Genomic DNA, 20,475 nt, shown 5'->3' with positions numbered 1-20,475 from the left:
TCACCAACAGTGTCACCAGCAAAGCACCATCACACCTCCTCCTTCATGCTTCACGGTGGGATCCAGCCATGTAGAGTCCATCCATTCACCTTTTCTACAAAGACACGGAGGTTGGATCCAAAGATCTCAAATTTGGACTCAGACCAAAAGCACAGATTTCCACTGGTCTAATGTCCATTCCTTGTGTTCTTTAGCCCAAATAAGTCTCTTCTGCTTGTTGTCTATCCTTAGCAGTGGTTTCCTAGCAGCTTTTTTACCATGAAGGTCTGCTGCACAAAGTCTCCTCTTAACAGTTGTTCTAGAGATGAGAAGGTGTGTCCAAACTTTTGGTCTGTACTGTACATACACATTTCTGGAAGAAAGTAAGCCAAGTCATGGTGGAAACGTAGGATAAGCTTTTCCTAAAATACACCAGATTTATCAGATAGATGGATTATAGTGGACAATGCTATCGCTTTTGAAGACTGTCTAGTCAGTCCGTATCGTCTAAGAAGTGGAAACTATTGGTAGATCTGCCACACTTAAAAACAATCATTTATTTCCTTCACCAGTGTCTGTTCCCTTTTATATTTTGGGCAGATAAGCCATCTCCTTTGACTGTTCCTTCACCAAATCTACACGGGTAAATGGACATCTGCGTATAAGCCACTCAGGAGATGCAGTGATTCTCCATACAGCCTGATTTCATGGTTACTTGGATAACAAAGTGTGAATGTTCTTGTGTGCAATTTTTCAAAATATAAATAAGACCATAGTGGAACAAAAAGAAATGTATACCACACATAGATTAGATAGTAAGTGAAAATTTTTATATACAACAGTTCATCTGAAAGTCCATTTCATAGTGATAAGAACCCCCCCACTATACAGAAGTGCTAGACCTTTTCTAGTCCATATGCATTATATAAAATATATTCTTCCAAAGACTTTGCTTTATATTGAGCTTAAGTGAATGAGCTATTACCAAACACACCCCATTAATTTAGCCCTACAGACTACTGCTCTTTATAAAGACTTATTCCACCTTAAAGAGAAATATGCAGTATTTCACCACCAAACGTTTACTATATACATATAGCTTTTTCAAAGACCAGTCCGTATTGACATGAAAATGAGGTTACAGAATAAGAAATATTCATCTTCATTTGCAATAATTAAAAAACAAAAAACATTTGGTGCATGTGAAATCCTGCTGACCAATTCTCTATAGCAGAGGTCTCCAACCTAGGGGTTGGGAGCTTCATGTGGCTCACAGGCCTGTGATATGTGGCTGCTAGCTTGGTGCATTAGGTCTACTAAACAGCTATGAAGAGCAGCGCTGCATATGGTGACTTGTGAGCAGCCCCACACAGAAGAGCAGTCTGGATGGTGGGTAAGGTAGGAACCCCTATATCTTGGTATACTGCCTCGGTGTGATTTCTGACAGTTTTGGCTGTCATACTGGTAATGGGGGCTCTGGGCGTCACTATTGTAAGGGGAGAGAGCTTGCGACCCTCTCTGAGCTGGATGTGGCTCAAAATCAAGTGTGGGGGACCACTGCACTATAGAATGAACATAGAATCTAAAAAAAACCAAACCTCTTAGTTCCTCTTCACTGATGTAACATATTTCCTTTATATGTAGAAAACATCCTCTGCAGAAGCCAACAATAAAGAACTGGAACTTGCATCCAAATGTATTGTTCCCCTATTTTTTACATGTGTATTTACTTGTATGATCAGCTAAATATATACTACCTACAAAAATACAGGATTTCATCTTTAGGGGGAGCATAGATCAATGCCATATAAACATCTTGGAGCATTGATATCCTTGTTTAGGTAATAGTCAAGTGTTTGCATTTGTCTCTCCCCTACAGAAGAGTTTGAGACCTTATTCCTGAGATTTCTTACAGTGGAAGCAATCAAGTATTGTTCTGAGCAAAGGTTTCTTGACACATAAACCTCCTTTTTTCTGGTAGATGAAGAAAACTTTATTCTGTGGTTTGATATTCTCCATGGTCAAGTCAATTCTGTTTTCATGAGCCTCATTCTTGTACATGCAGCAGCCTTGTTACTGCATGCTTCCTGTATGCATAGGCCATGGGCCAGAGTCTATATTTACTGCCGCATTTGCTCCTCCATCTGGGACCATAGCTTGGGCCTGCTGGCTTTGCCACAGTTGATGAAGTTCCTTAAATTGCTCCACCATCTTGTCCTTTAGGTCTGGATGTGAGATTTGAAGCTTTATACTATCTGCAGACCAGGAGATTTCTCCTGTGAAGATTTCAGATAGTAAGCGGGCAGCAACCGGAATAACCTACAAGATCAAATCGTGAAAAGGTTATTAAATTGAGTAAAATAAGCAGTCACTAATCTAGATTTATTTCAAAAAGTAATTGACCCACCAGGAAAACCAGATATGTGCTCTTAAGGCAAAAGATATCCTCCTCCCCCATTCCTTATAAGCCAGATCTTGTCTCACTCGGTTGGGCTGTCAATATATTGTACGCAACAATGAGCGCTCGCCACTACTCGATGTAGCGTCGAGGTGCTCAGTACTCGGCTGAATAGTGCGTGTGCTCCGATGTGTCGTTCGCGAACAAGCTGACACAAAAGAGCCGGCTCCCTTCAGTGACTGATTGTGAGCAGGCACCCCAGTGACAGCCACTGACAGTCTCTTAATGGCTCTGACTGGGCTGGTGGGGGGAGTCAAAACAATGTGTTCAGATAAAATAAACCCGGCCACCCACCCCCAGAAATGCTCTATATGGCTGGCTGTATGTGGGCGGAACTGCTAATTTACTTCCACTAAACTCAACTTCAGAGAAAATGTTTAATTAGCCAAGTGTCAAAATCAGGCACCATGGTGGCGCTTATTTTAAAAGACTGAGAAGGGACAACCCTTTTAATTATCACCATGAAGTGAGGCAATACACAGATTTTCATTTGCTGCAAAGTATCATCTAAGGCTGGTTTCACACTACGTCTTTTTAACATGCGTCCTGAACGTTTTTTTGCTGCAAAAGCGGATCCTGCTTTTACAGCAAAAAACGCATGCAAACGCATCTGTTACTTTGCAGGATCCTGTCACTGGATGTTTAGGGGCGGGCATTGGAGTCATGTGATCGGGAGTGAGGGGAACTGAACGTGAAAGACTGGGAGCCGGCATCTGACAGCTGCGAGGCTCGTAACCAAGGTAAACATCGGGTATACTTGCTTGGATACCCGATATTACTTTGGTTACAAGCGTCTGCAGCTGCTAGGAGCCGGCTGCCTGCACACGTTACCAACGTAAACATCGGGTAACTAAGAGAAGTGGTTACCCGATATTTACCTTGGTTACGAGTGTCCGCAGCTCTCAGGTGGGAGAGAGGGAGGGGGAGAGACAGAGAGGAGAGAGACAGAGAGGGAGGAGAGAGAGACTGATCACCCGAGGCTGGTTCTGGGCATGCTCAGTAGAGCAAGCAGGATCCTGCCTATCAGCACGCCAGCGTTCACCTGCGTTTGCGTGCTGTTTAGTCAGGATCCAGCAATTTGCAGAAGTTGGACGCAGCTCAAAAACGCTACAAGTAGCGTTTTTGAAAGATGTTAAAAAACTGCAAGTCGCTGGATCCTCACTATAACGCACGCAAAGGCAGGTGAACGCATGTTAACGCGAGTCCATTGCAAATGCATTGAAATGAAAACGCATTTGCACTGGATCCGTTTCTGCGTTAAAAAAACGTTCAGGACGCATGTTAAAAAGACGTAGTGTGAAAGCAGCCTAACATGTCCAGTACCTGCACAGTGATTAGCTTTTTCTCTTTGGGTTTTCGATCTGGCCATTCCTCCCCAAAACAGAAAAATATCTCATATGGAGGCAGTATATTGGTCTGTCCTTTCTGGCACGCAATAAGCTCTGTGGACAAAAAGACAAAACACAAATCAGTAAACAGCTATATGTATTCTTCTAGGCCAGGAAATAGCTTTCCTACAGGAATGAAAGAAAAGCTTCGTCATTAGAGTCTGGCTTCTGAAACCATGAGCAGCATGAATCTGACTGCAGGTATATTTTCTCTAACATGCAGCCTTGTGGTAGTTGATTGACAGGTATATCTCCCGTGTGTGTGGAACTCCATCAGAGTATTCACGTCTCTCCCTATTGGACTCGGACGGCTTTTCAAACTTTTCTATGAAACGCCACAGTGACATTGATTCATGCTACCTGCTGTTTAGTAATGAAGCTATTGACATGATCCCAAGAACAGTCTATGAGATACTCCATCAGAATGGAGCGGTAGCTGTGCATGATCACTTATTCTAGGCTTGGTTCAGCTGGATCAGGGAGTTCCTTGTCTGCCAATCAAAATGTGGACTCAAACAAAGCTGCCATATTTCAGTTGTATGATACCAATAGTTATATACTGCACTGGGCATAAAAACAAAAAGGGAAACAGAAAAAAAAATATTTTATAAAATATAAGCTAGCAATCTGCATAAACAAAACATTCAAATTGACAAAAAAAAAATAAAAAAAATTACGCAGCAGAAAGTTTTGGGAGAACGTCGTGTTTTGGTTCCACATTTCAAAGTTTAGAATTTAAACCCCAAATTTATATGCACATGTAACTCTTTCAAAGAAGACAATTCCTGCAATACTTTTATCTGGCCAGTGTTCCTCTGTTAATGAGAAATCAGCATTCTAATTGATATATATGAGGTTGTAGATCTGGAGCCTCAGTCTCGCCAGCGCCGAATCCTGCTTGACTGATGGTTCCTTTGTCTGAAGTTCCACAGCATAGAAGCAGTCAATCAAGCAGACTGGAATAGAGCTTGAGTGACAGAGGCTTCAGATCTTCAGCCTCAGAATACGGTTCCACTTGCGTTTTGCACTGACGAGTGCAATCTGATAAAACATCGAATTGCTCTTACTCTACTGCAAAACTATGGGGCAGTGTCCATCTGCGATTGATCTCATGCCAGAGCGGCATGCGAAATGAATCGCAGCATGCTGTGTTTTGCAGCGAGTCTCGGCTCACGCACCCCAATACAAGTCTATGGGAGTGTGTGAAATATCGCACTGCACTCGAATGTAATCCGAATGCAGGGCGATATACGCAGAGACAGGCAGCGGAGGAGATGGGGAGAAAGTGCTCCCTCCCTCTTCTCTGCACCTCTGATGCGATTGAAAGATCGCATGACCCTTGGCTGCCACTCACAGCAGAGGGTCATTAGCATATCGCTTACGATGCTTTCGCAAGTGGAACCGTACCCTCATCTGCAGATCAACTCATGTGCAGATTTCTCAGTAATGCAGGAACGGACTGGCCATGTAAAAGGTATTGTGGGACTTGTCTTTAAAAGAGCTACAAGCTTATAAAAATATAGTTTCGGGATGAAAACCTGCTTACAGATTTCCTGCAAGTACATAGCTCAGTACAGTATTCTTCATATTAGCGTATTAACCTCTAAAAAGAATGTGCATACATATTTACTGAGATATTTCTCTTGATCATTAGAGAATCCAGTGTATATTAAAAAAAAAAAAAAAAAAAAAAAATATCAGATGAGGATACTAAGGTTGACTTAGTTCGGCCGGCACTGGAGCTCACATCAGCCGACTCCAGTGCCGGCCGAACTCAGCTGACCTCAAAGCCCGCACACACTGCGATGGATGCAGCGGGACACAGAACAAGTAATCGGCCGACTGGAGTCTGCTGATCTGATTACTTGTTCTGCTGGCTGTGTGGTCAGGAGTAGGGATAAGTGAGCAGTAAAATGCTCGATGGGCAAAGCCCATGTCTATTTTTTTTTTTTCTTTCATTCGTTAAAAAAAAAAAAAAAAAAAAAATGGGCTCCCGCTGTATTTTCTATTCCTAAGGGTAACCCAAGCAGCTACTGGCTTGGTGTTACCTTCACTGGCAATGGAAAAAATCCAGGGAAGCCCTTTTTTTTTGCCCAAAAACTAAAAAACAAAAAAAAAAACGTGGGCTTTGCCATATTTTTTGTGTGGTAGCCACGTACAGCAGGCAGATACGGGCTGCCCCCAACCCCAGCATCCTAGTTGTACCCGGTTAGGAACCAAAAATATAGTGAAGCCCTTTTAAAATTTCATGGAAAAAAAAAAAAAAATTTTTTGGCCAATTTTTGTGTCCAGCCAGGTACAACTAGGCAGCTGGGGATTGGAATCCACAGCACAGGGTAGCCCAAGCTTTCTGCCCCCCCCCCACTGCGAATTGCAGTCCGCAGCCACCCCAGAAAATGGCGCTTTCATAGAAGCGCTATCTTCTGGCGCTGTGTACCAACTCCTCCAGCAGCCCTGGTAATAAGTGGTTATAACAGCTTTGTTTTACCAGCTGATATAAAGCCCGAGATTCTTAATGTCAGGCCAAGTTTGACCCAGCCATTAAAAATCTCCAATAAAGGGTTAAAAAAAAAAAAAAAAAAAAAATCATACAGAGAAAAAATATTTTATTAGAAATAAATACACAGGCACACTTAGAGACTCCATCTTTATTACTCCCTTTCACCCCTCCACGTTCCTGGTCTTCTTTCTTCTGTCTTCGACTGATGGAGCTGCACTAGAAAGCATGGGGGAGGAACTGCTTTCTGGGCATGCTCAGTTCTGAAAACAGGATTCTGCCTACCAGAATACGGTGACTTCCGGTAGAGCAGGATCCGACTCATTCAAAAGCAAAAAAACAACCCAAAACACAATTCTAGGGTTGGGGGTAAAAAAAACCCAAAAACACAAAAACGCGTGGGCTCCCGCTGCATTTTGTATTGCTAAAGGTAACCCAAGTAGCTACCCACTGCTAACCCTGTTACCTTCACTGGCAATGGAAAATCCAGGGAAGCCCTTTTTAGTTTTTTGCCCAAAAAACAAAACACATCTGCTTCGCCATATTTTTGTATGCTAGCCAGGTACAGAAGGCAGGTACGGGCTGCCCCCATTATTTCATGAAATAAAAAAAAAAAACCCGACGTGGGCTTTGCTTAATTTTTTTGTCCAGCCAGGTACAACTAGGCAGCTGGGGATTGGAATCTGCAGTGCAGGGTGGCCAAAGCTTTCTGCCCCCCCCCCCCCCCTCGCTGCAAATTGCAGTCCGCAGCCGCCCCAGAAAACGGCGCTTTCATAGAAGCACTAACTTCTGGCGCTGTATCCAACTCCTCCAGCAGCCCTGGTGCTAGGTGGCACGCTGGGAAAAATGGGGTTAATAACAGCTTTGTTTTACCAGCTGATATAAAGCCCGAGATTCTTAATGGCAGGCCAAGTTTGACCCGGCCATTAAGAATCTCCAATAAAGTGTTAAAAAAAATAAAAAAAATAAAAAAAACCATCACACAGAGAAAAAAATATACTTTATTAGATATAAATACACAGACCTACTTAGGGACTCCATCTTTATTACTCCCTTTCACCCCTGGTCTTCTTTCTTCTGTCTTCTTTCTTCAACTGATGCAGCTGCACTAGAAAGCATGGGGGAGGAACTGCTTTCTGGGCATGCTCAGTTCTGAAAACAGGATTCTGCCTACCAGAATGCAGTGACTTCCGGTAGAGCAGGATCCGACTCATTCAAAAGCATTGCAGGTACCTCCGCAATATGAAGTATCCGGTGAGATGCAGTATTTTGTCAGAGGTCAAAAACGCTACAAGTAGCGTTTTTGAAAAAAGATAAAATACTGCATCTCACCGGATCCAGTGTGTGCCGCACACAACCGCAAGTGAACGCAAATTGCTGCAATTCCATTGCAAATGCATTTTAATGACAACGCATTTGTAAAGGATACGATCATATGCGTTTTTTTGCCGACCGTCAAAACGCTGATGTGAAAGTAGCCTTATCTGCTGCAGAGCTACCAGTTCTCTGAATGCTGCACAATGTACAGAGTAAGCTGAGCATTAGTGGTGGACACGTGGTTAGAGTACATGATAGCGCATCAAACAGTCTTCTAATGAAAATATCCTGCTGATAGAACAAGAATTGTATCAAAACTACACTACGCAGCCCAGTAAGTGACACATTGCTGGAATCAGATTCTCTGTTTCTACATCATACTGCTCTCAGGTTAGGTCACATAAACCTGCTGACAGTTTCTCCTTTAAAAAAAAAGGTTTGTCCACTACAGGACAATCCCTGGTTAATGCGCCTGGGGAGAGGAGATGCACTTAGTTCAATTGTGCTGTCAGGTCGCAAACAAAACAAACAAGAAAAACAGGAGAAGACAGAGTGTCATCAGAAAATAACCTTGTTTAAATATGATTTTTATGGAGAAAGAAAAATATACAAAGTTTTGATAATATTTTCTCAATTTTCCATATCTATATAAGATAAAAAAAGCTTTGCAAAATGTCAAACTAGACACTCTGATCATTGGCATGTACCCTTAGGAAGTGTTAAAAGGGTTTTAGATGGGTCCAAAAAGCTGTGTTGTACAGTACAAGCACAGTGGATGAATTTATAAAAATCCCATGCCCACTGCTTCTTTTTAAAGCTCCGTAAAGTGACCTGAGGAGCAGCATGTCAATTTATTCTTGCGGAGACGCTAGTGTTCTGAGAGGTAGAACAAAATATGCTGTGCCCAGAACCCTGATTGTTGAGACAGATGCAGAGTTCTCCCGTACAGGACACTATTATCTCTGGAAGAGAAAACACACTGCGTACACAATGTGTGGAAGCCTGATCATGAGCACGTGCTCCAATTACACTCATTTCTGTTATTTACAGAACACTTTTCAGAGATCTCACTATATTCTCAGAAAGGATCATAATAAAAAAGGTAAACCATGTAACAAAGGGAACCTGTTGGGTAAGAAAACGCTGTTAGGCTATGTGCGCACGTTGCGTAAATACATGCAGTTACGCTGCGCTTTGTAGCGCAGCGTAACTGCATGCGTCCCCTGCACAGTCTATGGAGATTGTGCAGGGGCCGTGCGCACGTGGCGTTTAAGAGCGCAGCGCTTTGGCTACTGCCGAAGCGCTGCGTAAAAAGAAGTGACATGTCACTTCTTTCCTGCGCTTTGCCGGCAGCTCCTGCTCTGTCTATGGCAGGAGCTGCAGGCAGAGCGCATGGAATCGGCTTTCACTACGGACATTTCTGCAGCGATTTAAAGCGCACGTGTGCTCTTCAGATCGCTGCAGAAATTTCTGCAGTGAACTGTACGCAACGTGCGCACATAGCCTTAACCTGCATTCGATGGCTGTCAGTCAGTGTCAGGAGGGAGGTTACAGCCACTGCTCAATATGCAAAGAGCAGTGACTGAAATTGCACCGGTGCCATCACTTTCAGAGACTGCCAGGAGGAATAAAGATCATTTCCTCCAAGCAGCGTGGCCCTCGGTGCGGCAGCCGCACAGCATCAGAATGCTATTAAACTGCCAATTAACCCCATAGCTGCAGGTTAATAGATTTCCATTAAAGCTTGTCACCCCCAAAGCAAGTCCTCAAAAGGTCCCCAACTATCATGGGACTTTAACCCCTTCATGACTGGGCTAGTTTCTTGGGGTTGTTTTCATTTCCCCCCCCTTCTTCAAAATGCCATAACCGTATGAGGCCTGGTGAACCGTAACACTGTCAATTTAGTAATGTTTTTACCGATAGCATTTTTTTTTTTCTCGTTACATTTAACAATTGGATTAATTTATAGATCAGACTTTTATGGAAGTATCAGAATGACCGGCATGGGGTTCTTCAGCAGACCTTAGACTGTCATGGCAACCCATCACTGCCCAACGATCACATCACAGCCGCAACGATGGGCACGTGCAATGACACGTCCCCCTACTAGCACCTGTATCAGAGATTGACAGCGGCATTTACCAGGTTAACAGCTGAAGGTTTCAAGCCCCACTCCACCCACGTCTGTGGGATTTCGCAAGCACCGGTGGGGAGCACCTCATTTCCCGCTCCCATCGGCAGCCCCGTGATGTGGTTATGGGGCACCAATGGGTTGTCACGATAGGCAGAGGTCAGCTGATTAGCCTGGTGTCTGTCATGACAGTCCCTGTGATGCTGGCTGAGAGCCGCATTTAGAAGAAAACAGCCTTTGTGCTGCACAGGCGATCGGAGTATTGCAGCTTCAAGTAGTCCTCCTAAGAGGAGTAGTAAACACAACAATAAGTTTTAACAGTATGAAAAAAAAAAAAAAGCTCAAATCACCTTTGCCTCATTAAAAATAAAACAGTTAAAGTAATATATATATACACATATATACATATATATATACACATACATACACACACACACACACACACACACACACACACACACACACACACATATATATATATATATATATATATATATAAAACATTAGGCATCGCTGTGAACAGAAATTCCCAAAACCACCACATTTACACCAACATAGTATGATTATAACAGTCATCACAGGACAAAAAAAAAAAAAAAGCCAGATCCCCAAAAACGAAAGTGTTCCAAGTCTTAAAAAATAACAGTAAAGAAGGGAATTTTGTTACTTACCGTAAATTCCTTTTCTTCTAGCTCCTATTGGGAGACCCAGACGATTGGGTGTATAGCACTGCCTCCGGAGGCCACACAAAGCAATTACACCAAAAAGTGTAAGGCCCCTCCCCTTCTGGCTATACACCCCCAGTGGGATCACTGGCTCACCAGTTTTAGTGCAAAAGCAAGAAGGAGGAAAGCCAATAACTGGTTTAAACAAATTCACTCCGAAGTAACGTCGGAGAACTGAAAACCGTTCAACATGAACAACATGTGTACCCGAAAAACAACCAAAAATCCCGAAGGACAACAGGGCGGGTGCTGGGTCTCCCAATAGGAGCTAGAAGAAAAGGAATTTACGGTAAGTAACAAAATTCCCTTCTTCTTCGGCGCTCCATTGGGAGACCCAGACGATTGGGACGTCCAAAAGCTGTCCCTGGGTGGGTAAAGAATACCTCATGTTAGAGCTGCAAGACAGCCCTCCCCTATAGGGAGGCAACTGCCGCCTGCAGGACTCTTCTACCTAGGCTGGCGTCCGCCGAAGCATAGGTATGCACCTGATAATGTTTGGTGAAAGTGTGCAGACTCGACCAGGTAGCTGCCTGGCACACCTGTTGAGCCGTAGCCTGGTGTCGCAATGCCCAGGACGCACCCACGGCTCTGGTAGAATGGGCCTTCAGCCCTGATGGAACCGGAAGCCCAGCAGAACGGTAGGCTTCAAGAATTGGTTCTTTGATCCATCGAGCCAGGGTGGCCTTAGAAGCCTGCGACCCTTTGCGCTTACCAGCGACAAGGACAAAGAGTGCATCCGAACGGCGCAAGGGCGCCGTGCGGGAAATGTAGATTCTGAGTGCTCTCACCAGATCCAACAAATGTAAATCCTTCTCATACCGATGAACTGCATGAGGACAAAACGAAGGCAAAGAGATATCCTGATTAAGATGAAAAGAGGATACCACCTTCGGGAGAAACTCCTGAATGGGGCGCAGCACTACCTTGTCCTGGTGGAAGACCAGGAAGGGAGCCTTGGATGATAGCGCTGCCAGCTCAGACACTCTCCGAAGAGATGTGATCGCTACCAGAAAAGCCACTTTCTGTGATAGTCTAGAAAGTGAAACCTCCCTCAGAGGCTCGAAGGGCGGCTTCTGGAGGGCAACTAGTACCCTGTTCAGATCCCATGGATCTAACGGCCGCTTGTACGGGGGTACGATATGGCAAACCCCCTGTAGGAACGTGCGCACCCTAGGAAGGCGTGCCAAACGCCTCTGAAAAAAGACGGATAGCGCCGAGACCTGACCTTTAAGGGAGCCGAGCGACAAACCTTTTTCTAACCCAGATTGCAGGAAAGAAAGAAAGGTAGGCAATGCAAATGGCCAGGGGGACACTCCCTGAGCAGAGCACCAGGATAAGAATATCCTCCACGTTCTGTGGTAGATCTTAGCGGACGTGGGCTTCCTAGCCTGTCTCATGGTGGCAACGACCCCTTGGGATAATCCTGAAGACGCTAGGATCCAGGACTCAATGGCCACACAGTCAGGTTCAGGGCCGCAGAATTCCGATGGAAAAACGGCCCTTGGGACAGTAAGTCTGGTCAGTCTGGTAGTGCCCACGGTTGGCCGACCGTGAGCTGCCACAGATCCGGATACCACGCCCTCCTCGGCCAGTCTGGGGCGACGAGTATGACGCGGCTGCAATCGGATCTGATCTTGCGTAGCACTCTGGGCAAGAGTGCCAGAGGTGGAAACACATAAGGGAGCCGGAACTGCGACCAATCTTGCACTAGGGCGTCTGCCGCCAGCGCTCTTTGATCGCGAGACCGTGCCATGAAGGTTGGGACCTTGTTGTTGTGCCGGGACGCCATGAGGTCGACGTCCGGCCTTCCCCATCGGTGACAGATTTCCTGAAACACGTCTGGGTGAAGGGACCATTCCCCTGCGTCCATGCCCTGGCGACTGAGGAAGTCTGCTTCCCAGTTTTCTACGCCGGGGATGTGAACTGCGGATATGGTGGAGGCCGTGGCTTCCACCCACATCAGAATCCGCCGGACTTCCTGGAAGGCTTGCCGACTGCGTGTCCCCCCTTGGTGGTTGATGTATGCCACCGCTGTGGAGTTGTCCGACTGAATTCGGATCTGCCTTCCTTCCAGCCACTGCTGGAAGGCTAGTAGGGCAAGATACACTGCTCTGATTTCCAGAACATTGATCTGAAGGGTGGACTCCTGCTGAGTCCACGTACCCTGAGCCCTGTGGTGGAGAAAAACTGCTCCCCACCCTGACAGACTCGCGTCTGTCGTGACCACCGCCCAAGACGGTGGTAGGAAGGATCTTCCCTGTGATAATGAGGTGGGAAGAAGCCACCAATGCAGAGAGTCCTTGGCCGTCTGGGAAAGGGAGACTTTCCTGTCCAGGGATTTTGACTTCCCGTCCCATTGGCGGAGAATGTCCCATTGAAGTGGGCGCAGATGAAACTGCGCAAACGGAACCGCCTCCATTGCCGCCACCATCTTCCCGAGGAAGTGCATGAGGCGTCTTAAGGAGTGCGACTGACTTTGAAGGAGAGCCTGCACCCCAGTCTGTAGAGACCGCTGCTTGTCCAGCGGAAGCTTCACTATCGCTGAGAGAGTATGAAACTCCATGCCAAGATACGTTAGTGATTGGGTCGGTGACAGATTTGACTATGAGAAGTTGATGATCCACCCGAACGTCTGGAGAGTCTCCAGTGCAACAGTCAAGCTGAGTTGGCATGCCTCTTGAGAGGGTGCCTTGACCAGTAGGTCGTCCAAGTAAGGGATCACAGAGTGTCCCTGAGAGTGCAAGACTGCTACCACTGCCGCCATGATCTTGGTGAACACCCGTGGGGCTGTCGCCAGACCAAATGGCAGAGCTACGAACTGAAGATGGTCGTCTCCTATCACGAAGCGTAGAAAGCGTTGGTGCTCTGTAGCAATCGGCACGTGGAGATAAGCATCCTTGATGTCTATTGATGCTAGGAAATCTCCTTGAGACATTGAGGCAATGACTGAGCGGAGGGATTCCATCCGGAACCGCCTGGCGTTCACATGCTTGTTGAGCAGTTTTAGGTCCAGAACAGGACGGAATGAGCCGTCCTTTTTTGGCACCACAAAGAAATTGGAGTAAAAACCTTGACCTCGTTCCTGAAGAGGAACAGGGACCACCACTCCTTCTGCTCTTAGAGAATTCACCGCCTGCAGAAGGGCATCTGCTCGGTCGGGATGTGGGGAAGTTCTGAAGAACCGAGGCGGAGGACGAGAACTGAACTCTATCCTGTACCCGTGAGACAAAATGTCTGTTACCCACCGGTCTTTGACCTGTGGCAGCCAAATGTCGCAAAAGCGGGAGAGCCTGCCACCGACCGAGGATGCGGAGGGAGGCGGCCGAAAGTCATGAGGCAGCCGCCTTGGAAGCGGTACCTCCGGTTGCTTTCTTGGGGCGTGAGTGAGCCCGCCAGGAATCAGAGCTCCTTTGCTCCTTCTGAGTCCCTTTGGACGAGGAGAATTGGGGCTTGCCCGAGCCTCGAAAGGACCGAAACTTTGACTGCCACTTCCTCTGTGGAGGTTTGCTTGATCTGGGCTGGGGTAAGGAGGAGTCCTTACCTTTGGACTGTTTAATGATTTCCGCCAATTGCTCACCAAACAGTCTGTCTCCCGATAATGGCAAGCTGGTTAAACATTTTTTAGAAGCAGAATCTGCTTTCCATTCCTTTAACCACAAGGCTCTGCGCAAAACTACAGAGTTGGCGGATGCCATTGAGGTACGGCTCGTAGAGTCCAGTACCGCATTGATAGCGTAGGTCGCAAACGCAGACATTTGCGTAGTTAGGGACGCCACTTGCGGCACTGCTGGACGTATGAGAGAGTCCACCTGTGCCAGACCAGCTGAAATAGCTTGGAGCGCCCACACGGCCGCGAATGCTGGAGCAAACGACGCGCCAAAAGCTTCATAGACAGATTTCAACCAAAGGTCCATCTGTCTGTCATTGGCATCTTTAAGTGAAGCCCCATCCTCCACTGCAACTATGGATCTAGCTGCAAGCCTGGATATTGGAGGGTCCACTTTTGGACACTGGGTCCAGCGTTTGACCACGTCAGGGGGAAAAGGATAACGTGTATCCTTAAGGCGTTTAGAAAAACGCTTGTCCGGATAAGTATTGTGTTTCTGGATGGATTCTCTGAAGTCAGAGTGGTCCAGAAAAGTACTCAATTTACGCTTGGGATACAGGAAATGGAATTTCTCCTGCTGTGCAGCTGCCTCCTCTGCAGAAGGGGCTGGGGGAGAAATATCCAACAGCCTATTGATGGCCGCTATAAGGTCATTTACCATGGCGTCACCATCTGGCGTATCCAAATTGAGTGCGGCGTCAGGACAAGACTCCTGATCACCCACCTCTGAGCCATCATATAGAGACCCTTCTCGCTGAGACCCTGATCCGCGTGATGACGTGGAGGGTCTCTCCCAGCGAGCTCGCTTAGGCGGACTGGGACTGTCATCGGAGTCAGAGCCCTCAGCCTGTGATGCCTGGGACCCCCTTGAATTACGGATTAATTCCAGCTGAGGGGGGCCGGGGAACATAGACACAGCGGTGTCCATGGTCTGAGCAACTGGCCTGGACTGCAAGGTCTCCAGGATTTTTGTCATAGTCACAGACATTTTATCAGCAAAGACTGCAAATTCTGTCCCCGTCACCGGGGTAGGGTTCACAGGCGTCTCTGCCTGGGCTACCACCACAATAGGCTCTGGCTGACGAAGTGCCACTGGGACTGAACATTGCACACAATGAGAGTCGTTGGAGCCTGCTGGTAGATTAGCCCCACATGCTGCACAAGCAGTGTATACAGCCCGTGCCTTGGCACCCTTGCGTTTTGCGGATGACATGCTGTTGTCTCCTCAAAGCAATATAGGGTGTACAGCCAAGAAGCGACCTTACAGTGCAGCACACAAATATAACACTGTGGCACTAGTGGGGCCGCACGTATGTGCTGCTTACCGCCCGCTTAGCGCGGGTGTGTGGTCGCCAGAAACCCCTAGCCTGGGTCCCTCAGAGCCTGCGTCCGTTCTCCAGCCAGACTGCATGTGTATAATGGCTGCCGGCGTCCTGGGGAGCTGCAAGCCTGGGGGCGGGCCTAGGGCGTGCACAGAGAAAAAGCGCGAAGCCTGTGTCCTACTGTGCTCAGTGAGAGGGCTGGAGCATGTAAATCGTGCTCCAGCCCTCGGCGCTGCCGATTGAACAACGTCTCTCCCCTACCCTGATTGACAGGGTGGGGGGCGTTAACGAAGCGGAGCTAGGCCGCAGAAAACCGGGGACTAAAGTTAGAAGCGCCGCCGCCGTAAAAGCGCGGTCGGCGCGTCCCCGGCGCACTACAAGTCGCAGCTGCGCCGCCGCTCCAGGGGCGGTCGGCGCGGCGATCCACACACAAAGTCCCCCAGTAATCTGCGGGGACTATAAGCCCAGCGCACCGCGCTACAGTCCCCGGCGCACTAGCACACCCAGCAAGCCTGGGGTGTGCGTGGCCTGCCATACGGGGACACAGAGTACCTGAAAGTTGCAGGGCCTTGTCCCTGAACGGCACTCCCGCTCCACATCCAGCAGGTTCAATGGGTCTGTGGATGGAGCCCGGCCTCAGGGCTTGGTGGCCGGTAAGATCCCACTTCCTTAGAGCCCCTCAGGGGGATGGGGAAGGAAAACAGCATGTGGGCTCCAGCCTCCGTACCCGCAATGGGTACCTCAACCTTACAAACCACAAGTGGGGTAAGAAGGGAGCATGCTGGGGGCCCCATATGGGCCCTCTTTTCTTCCATCCGATATAGTCAGCAGCTACTGCTGACTAAACAGTGGAGCTATGCGTGGATGTCTGACCTCCTTCGCACAAAGCAGAAAACTGGTGAGCCAGTGATCCCACTGGGGGTGTATAGCCAGAAGGGGAGGGGCCTTACACTTTTTGGTGTAATTGCTTTGTGTGGCCTCCGGAGGCAGTGCTATACACCCAATCGTCTGGGTCTCCCAATGGAGCGCCGAAGAAAGCACATTTTTTTTCAATACAAAAACTTTAGAATTTGTTTTCACCGTTTAAATTAACAAAAGAAAAACAAACAAAAACACAACTCCCCCAAAACTCTACATCATACTGCCAGGTTAGTTTTGAAATATAGTGAAGACTGTAAATACAGAACCTAAGATACCATTGTGGAATTGCATTGGTTTTGTAATTTCACAGCACTTGGAATTTTCTACCTGTTTTCCAGAACAATAAGTGGCAGGTGGTCATTCAAAAGTACAATTTGACCCGGAAAAAGAAGCCGACCTTATGGCTTTATTGACAGAAAAGTAAGAAAAAAGTTATGCATCTAGAAAGAAAGGGAGAAAAACAAAACAATCCCGAAAAATGGCCGTGTGAAGGGTTTAAATATATAACAAGTAATAACTTTATTCTTCTTGCTCTATAAACCCCATCCCTGAAGCCTTGTGAGGCTAAATGTTACCAGTACCATTGTCTTTGTTATTGTTGAGCTTGCCAGTGACCGTACTGAGGAGATAGAGATATATCTCTCTCTATCTATTATATAATATATATGTCATGAACAGTACTCTGCGGCCTTCAATTGTCAGAACAATATGCAATTGACTGAAGAACAATGGATGCGGCGATGGCTGCTTTTGGTACTGTGCCAATTATTGGACGCTTTTCATCGTGAACATATAGTATTCCATGCTTTGGAATCTGTTGTGTATATACTATACGTTGACTGTGAAAGCGCCCAACAAGTGGCACAGTAGCAAAAGCAGCCATCGCCTCATCCATCAATGGTCAGTCAATTGCATAGTGTTCTGACAATTGAAGGCTACGGAGTGCCGTTTGTGACATTTGGTAGGATATTTTCATGATCTCTCGGGCTGTCTAATTGACAAAGACCTTCACCCAGGTCAGAGCATGAGAAAATACTTTTGTACAATTAATTAGGATCAGAGCCTATTTATTGTAGCAAATGTCCATGTGGCTGCTGAAAACAGGATGTATGGGTCTAATACTAGGCTTAGTGGCCATTATGAAAACAAGGTTTTAACGCCATTAAATCAGTAGGTAATTTTCTAATCAAGCATTCATTTTAAGAGCACAGACCGCACTGCTTCTTGTTGATGATTTTCAGTTTGTGACTGCAGTTTTCTGCGAATACGATCAACTATTTCTAAACTAAAGCTTAACTCTCACCATTTAAAAAGGTCTCCAGGCTGAATATTTTGATTCTCTTCTCTCTCTCTATGGGGTTGGGTCCAGCTAGATTGTTTGCACATGGTCCGGACCAGAAAACTTTGCACTGGCACAAACGGATGGCATAAATATCCTGCCCTTGCAGGGTAAGAATAAGTCCTCGGTCCATAACATCCAATAGATGGTTAGTGTAAAACTTCTGTTTCTCATTACTGATGTCATTAGTTCCGGGAAAGCGAACCTGCTCCAAAGTCGTAGGACCAAACAATTCTACTTGCTCTGGTGTTGGCTCAAGATTACTGTAAAACAGGCGGCAGCCATGAGGGTTACTGACAATCATTGCTCCTGCTTGCTTCCCTCTATATAGGAATTTTATTTCCAAGTCAGTCACTGCAAAAAGAAAGTAAAGGTTCAGTAAAAAGGGGGCTTCACCCAATATTGTCAGGCTCAGAAACTGCAATGCAGAGGGACATTTGTCATTTCATCATAAATCAATTCTCAAAAACAACACTTCTCAACCTGCAATGTGTGTACCCCAGGGGTCGTGCCGCACAGCTGAAAATCACCCACCATGCCAGGTATGGGCAGTGCACAAAAATCCAGCCATACCAATGGGCAAGGAAGAAATGCAGCAAAGGCTGGTTTCCGGGCTCATTATGGAGAGTCTGGTCTGGGTGCGTTATACAGGTCTATATCTATATTTAGGAGGTCTGTATGCATTGTCATGCAGATGCACTTTTTTCTAATTCAAATAAGTTACAGAGTGGAAGCTGTCATAAGAAAATTGCTGAATAAACCCAGTGTGAACCTTTAGTCACTAAACCACATGAGCACAATGTATCCACCATGTTTTCTTTGAGGTGTCACACTGCTTTTCCATTAAGACCCTGTCTCCAAATTGTACAACCATTATCTCTATAGTGTAAGATCACCTAGCTTACCGTATTTTTCGGACTATAAGACGCACCCTGGTTTTAGAGAAGGAAAATAAAATTTTAAGCAAAAAATGTGGTCATCATGACACACTTATGGGGCAAGGATCTGCTGCTGACACTATTATGGGGGTAATGTCCCCAAATTCTCTACTACGGTATCCCATCCAGGTAATGATCCTCCTGCCCTGTATATATATATATATGTCCCTCATCCTGGTATAGCCCCCATCCTGCTATATACTGCCATCCTGGTATGTGCTCCCATCCTGCTATATAACTCATCCTGGCATATGGCCGCATCCTGCTATATACCCCCATCCTGGCATATGGCCGCATCCTGCTATATACCCCCATCCTGCTATATGCCCCCAGCCATCCTGCTATATGTCCTGCATCCTGTGGCACACAAAAAAAGAAGGGAATTTTGTTACTTACCGTAAATTCCTTTTCTTCTAGTTCCTATTGGGAGACCCAGACGATTGGGTGTATAGCACTGCCTCCGGAGGCCACACAAAGCATTACACTAAAAAGTGTAAGGCCCCTCCCCTTCTGGCTATACACCCCCAGTGGGATCACTGGCTCACCAGTTTTAGTGCAAAAGCAAGAAGGAGGAAAGCCAAGAACTGGTTTAAACAAATTCACTCCGAAGTAACATCGGAGAACTGAAAACCATTCAACATGAACAACATGTGTACCCGAAAAACAACCAAAAATCCCGAAGGACAACAGGGCGGGTGCTGGGTCTCCCAATAGGAGCTAGAAGAAAAGGAATTTACGGTAAGTAACAAAATTCCCTTCTTCGGCGCTCCATTGGGAGACCCAGACGATTGGGACGTCCAAAAGCTGTCCCTGGGTGGGTAAAGAAATACCTCATGTTAGAGCTGCAAAGACAGCCCTCCCCTACGGGGAGGCAACTGCCGCCTGCAGGACTCTTCTACCTAGGCTGGCGTCCGCCGAAGCATAGGTATGCACCTGATAATGTTTGGTGAAAGTGTGCAGACTCGACCAGGTAGCTGCCTGGCACACCTGTTGAGCCGTAGCCTGGTGTCGTAATGCCCAGGACGCACCCACGGCTCTGGTAGAATGGGCCTTCAGCCCTGATGGAACCGGAAGCCCAGCAGAACGGTAGGCTTCAAGAATTGGTTCTTTGATCCATCGAGCCAGGGTGGCTTTGGAAGCCTGCGACCCTTTGCGCTTACCAGCGACAAGGACAAAGAGTGCATCCGAGCGGCGCAGGGGCGCCGTGCGGGAAATGTAGATTCTGAGTGCTCTCACCAGATCCAACAAATGTAAATCCTTTTCATACCGATGAACTGCATGCGGATAAAAGGAAGGCAAGGAGATATCCTGATTAAGATGAAAAGAGGATACCACCTTAGGGAGAAACTCCTGAATGGGGCGCAGCACTACCTTGTCCTGGTGGAACACCAGGAAAGGAGCTTTGGATGACAGCGCTGCTAGTTCAGACACTCTCCGAAGAGACGTGACCGCTACCAGAAAGGCCACTTTCTGTGAGAGTCGAGAAAGTGACACATCCCTCAGAGGCTCGAAGGGCGGCTTCTGGAGAGTAACAAGGACCTTGTTTAGATCCCACGGATCTAACGGCCGCCTGTACGGAGGTACGATATGACAAACCCCCTGCAGGAACGTGCGCACCTGAGAAAGTCGTGCTAGACGCTTCTGAAAAAACACGGATAGTGCCGAGACTTGCCCTTTAAGGGAGCCGAGCGACAAGCCCTTTTCCAACCCAGATTGCAGGAAGGAAAGAAAGACAGGTAACGCGAATGGCCAGGGAGATACTCCTTGTGCAGAGCACCAGGATAAGAAAATCTTCCACGTTCTGTGGTAGATCTTAGCAGAAGTGGACTTCCTAGCCTGTCTCATGGTGGCAA

At 46.8% G+C, this 20,475-nt stretch overlaps 1 protein-coding gene across 2 annotated transcripts in view; it reads right to left on the bottom strand.

Moving 5' to 3' along the window:
* Positions 1–780: 780 nt before the first annotated feature.
* Positions 781–20,475, bottom strand: part of IRF5 (interferon regulatory factor 5) — a 67,198-nt gene continuing 47,503 nt past the window's right edge. For both annotated transcript variants that reach the window (XM_075345389.1, XM_075345390.1), the window contains exons 7-9: positions 17,649–18,038; positions 3,761–3,879; positions 781–2,298 (exon numbers count right to left, since the gene is read on the bottom strand). In XM_075345389.1, coding sequence (XP_075201504.1) covers positions 2,053–2,298; positions 3,761–3,879; positions 17,649–18,038 — 755 coding nt within the window. In that variant the 3' untranslated portion in view covers positions 781–2,052. The remainder of the gene's footprint in view (positions 2,299–3,760; positions 3,880–17,648; positions 18,039–20,475) is intronic.

This window comes from Anomaloglossus baeobatrachus, chromosome 4, assembly GCF_048569485.1.
Source record: "Anomaloglossus baeobatrachus isolate aAnoBae1 chromosome 4, aAnoBae1.hap1, whole genome shotgun sequence".
Classification (NCBI taxonomy): domain Eukaryota; kingdom Metazoa; phylum Chordata; class Amphibia; order Anura; family Aromobatidae; genus Anomaloglossus; species Anomaloglossus baeobatrachus.
This window is presented reverse-complemented; position numbering and strand designations above follow the sequence as displayed.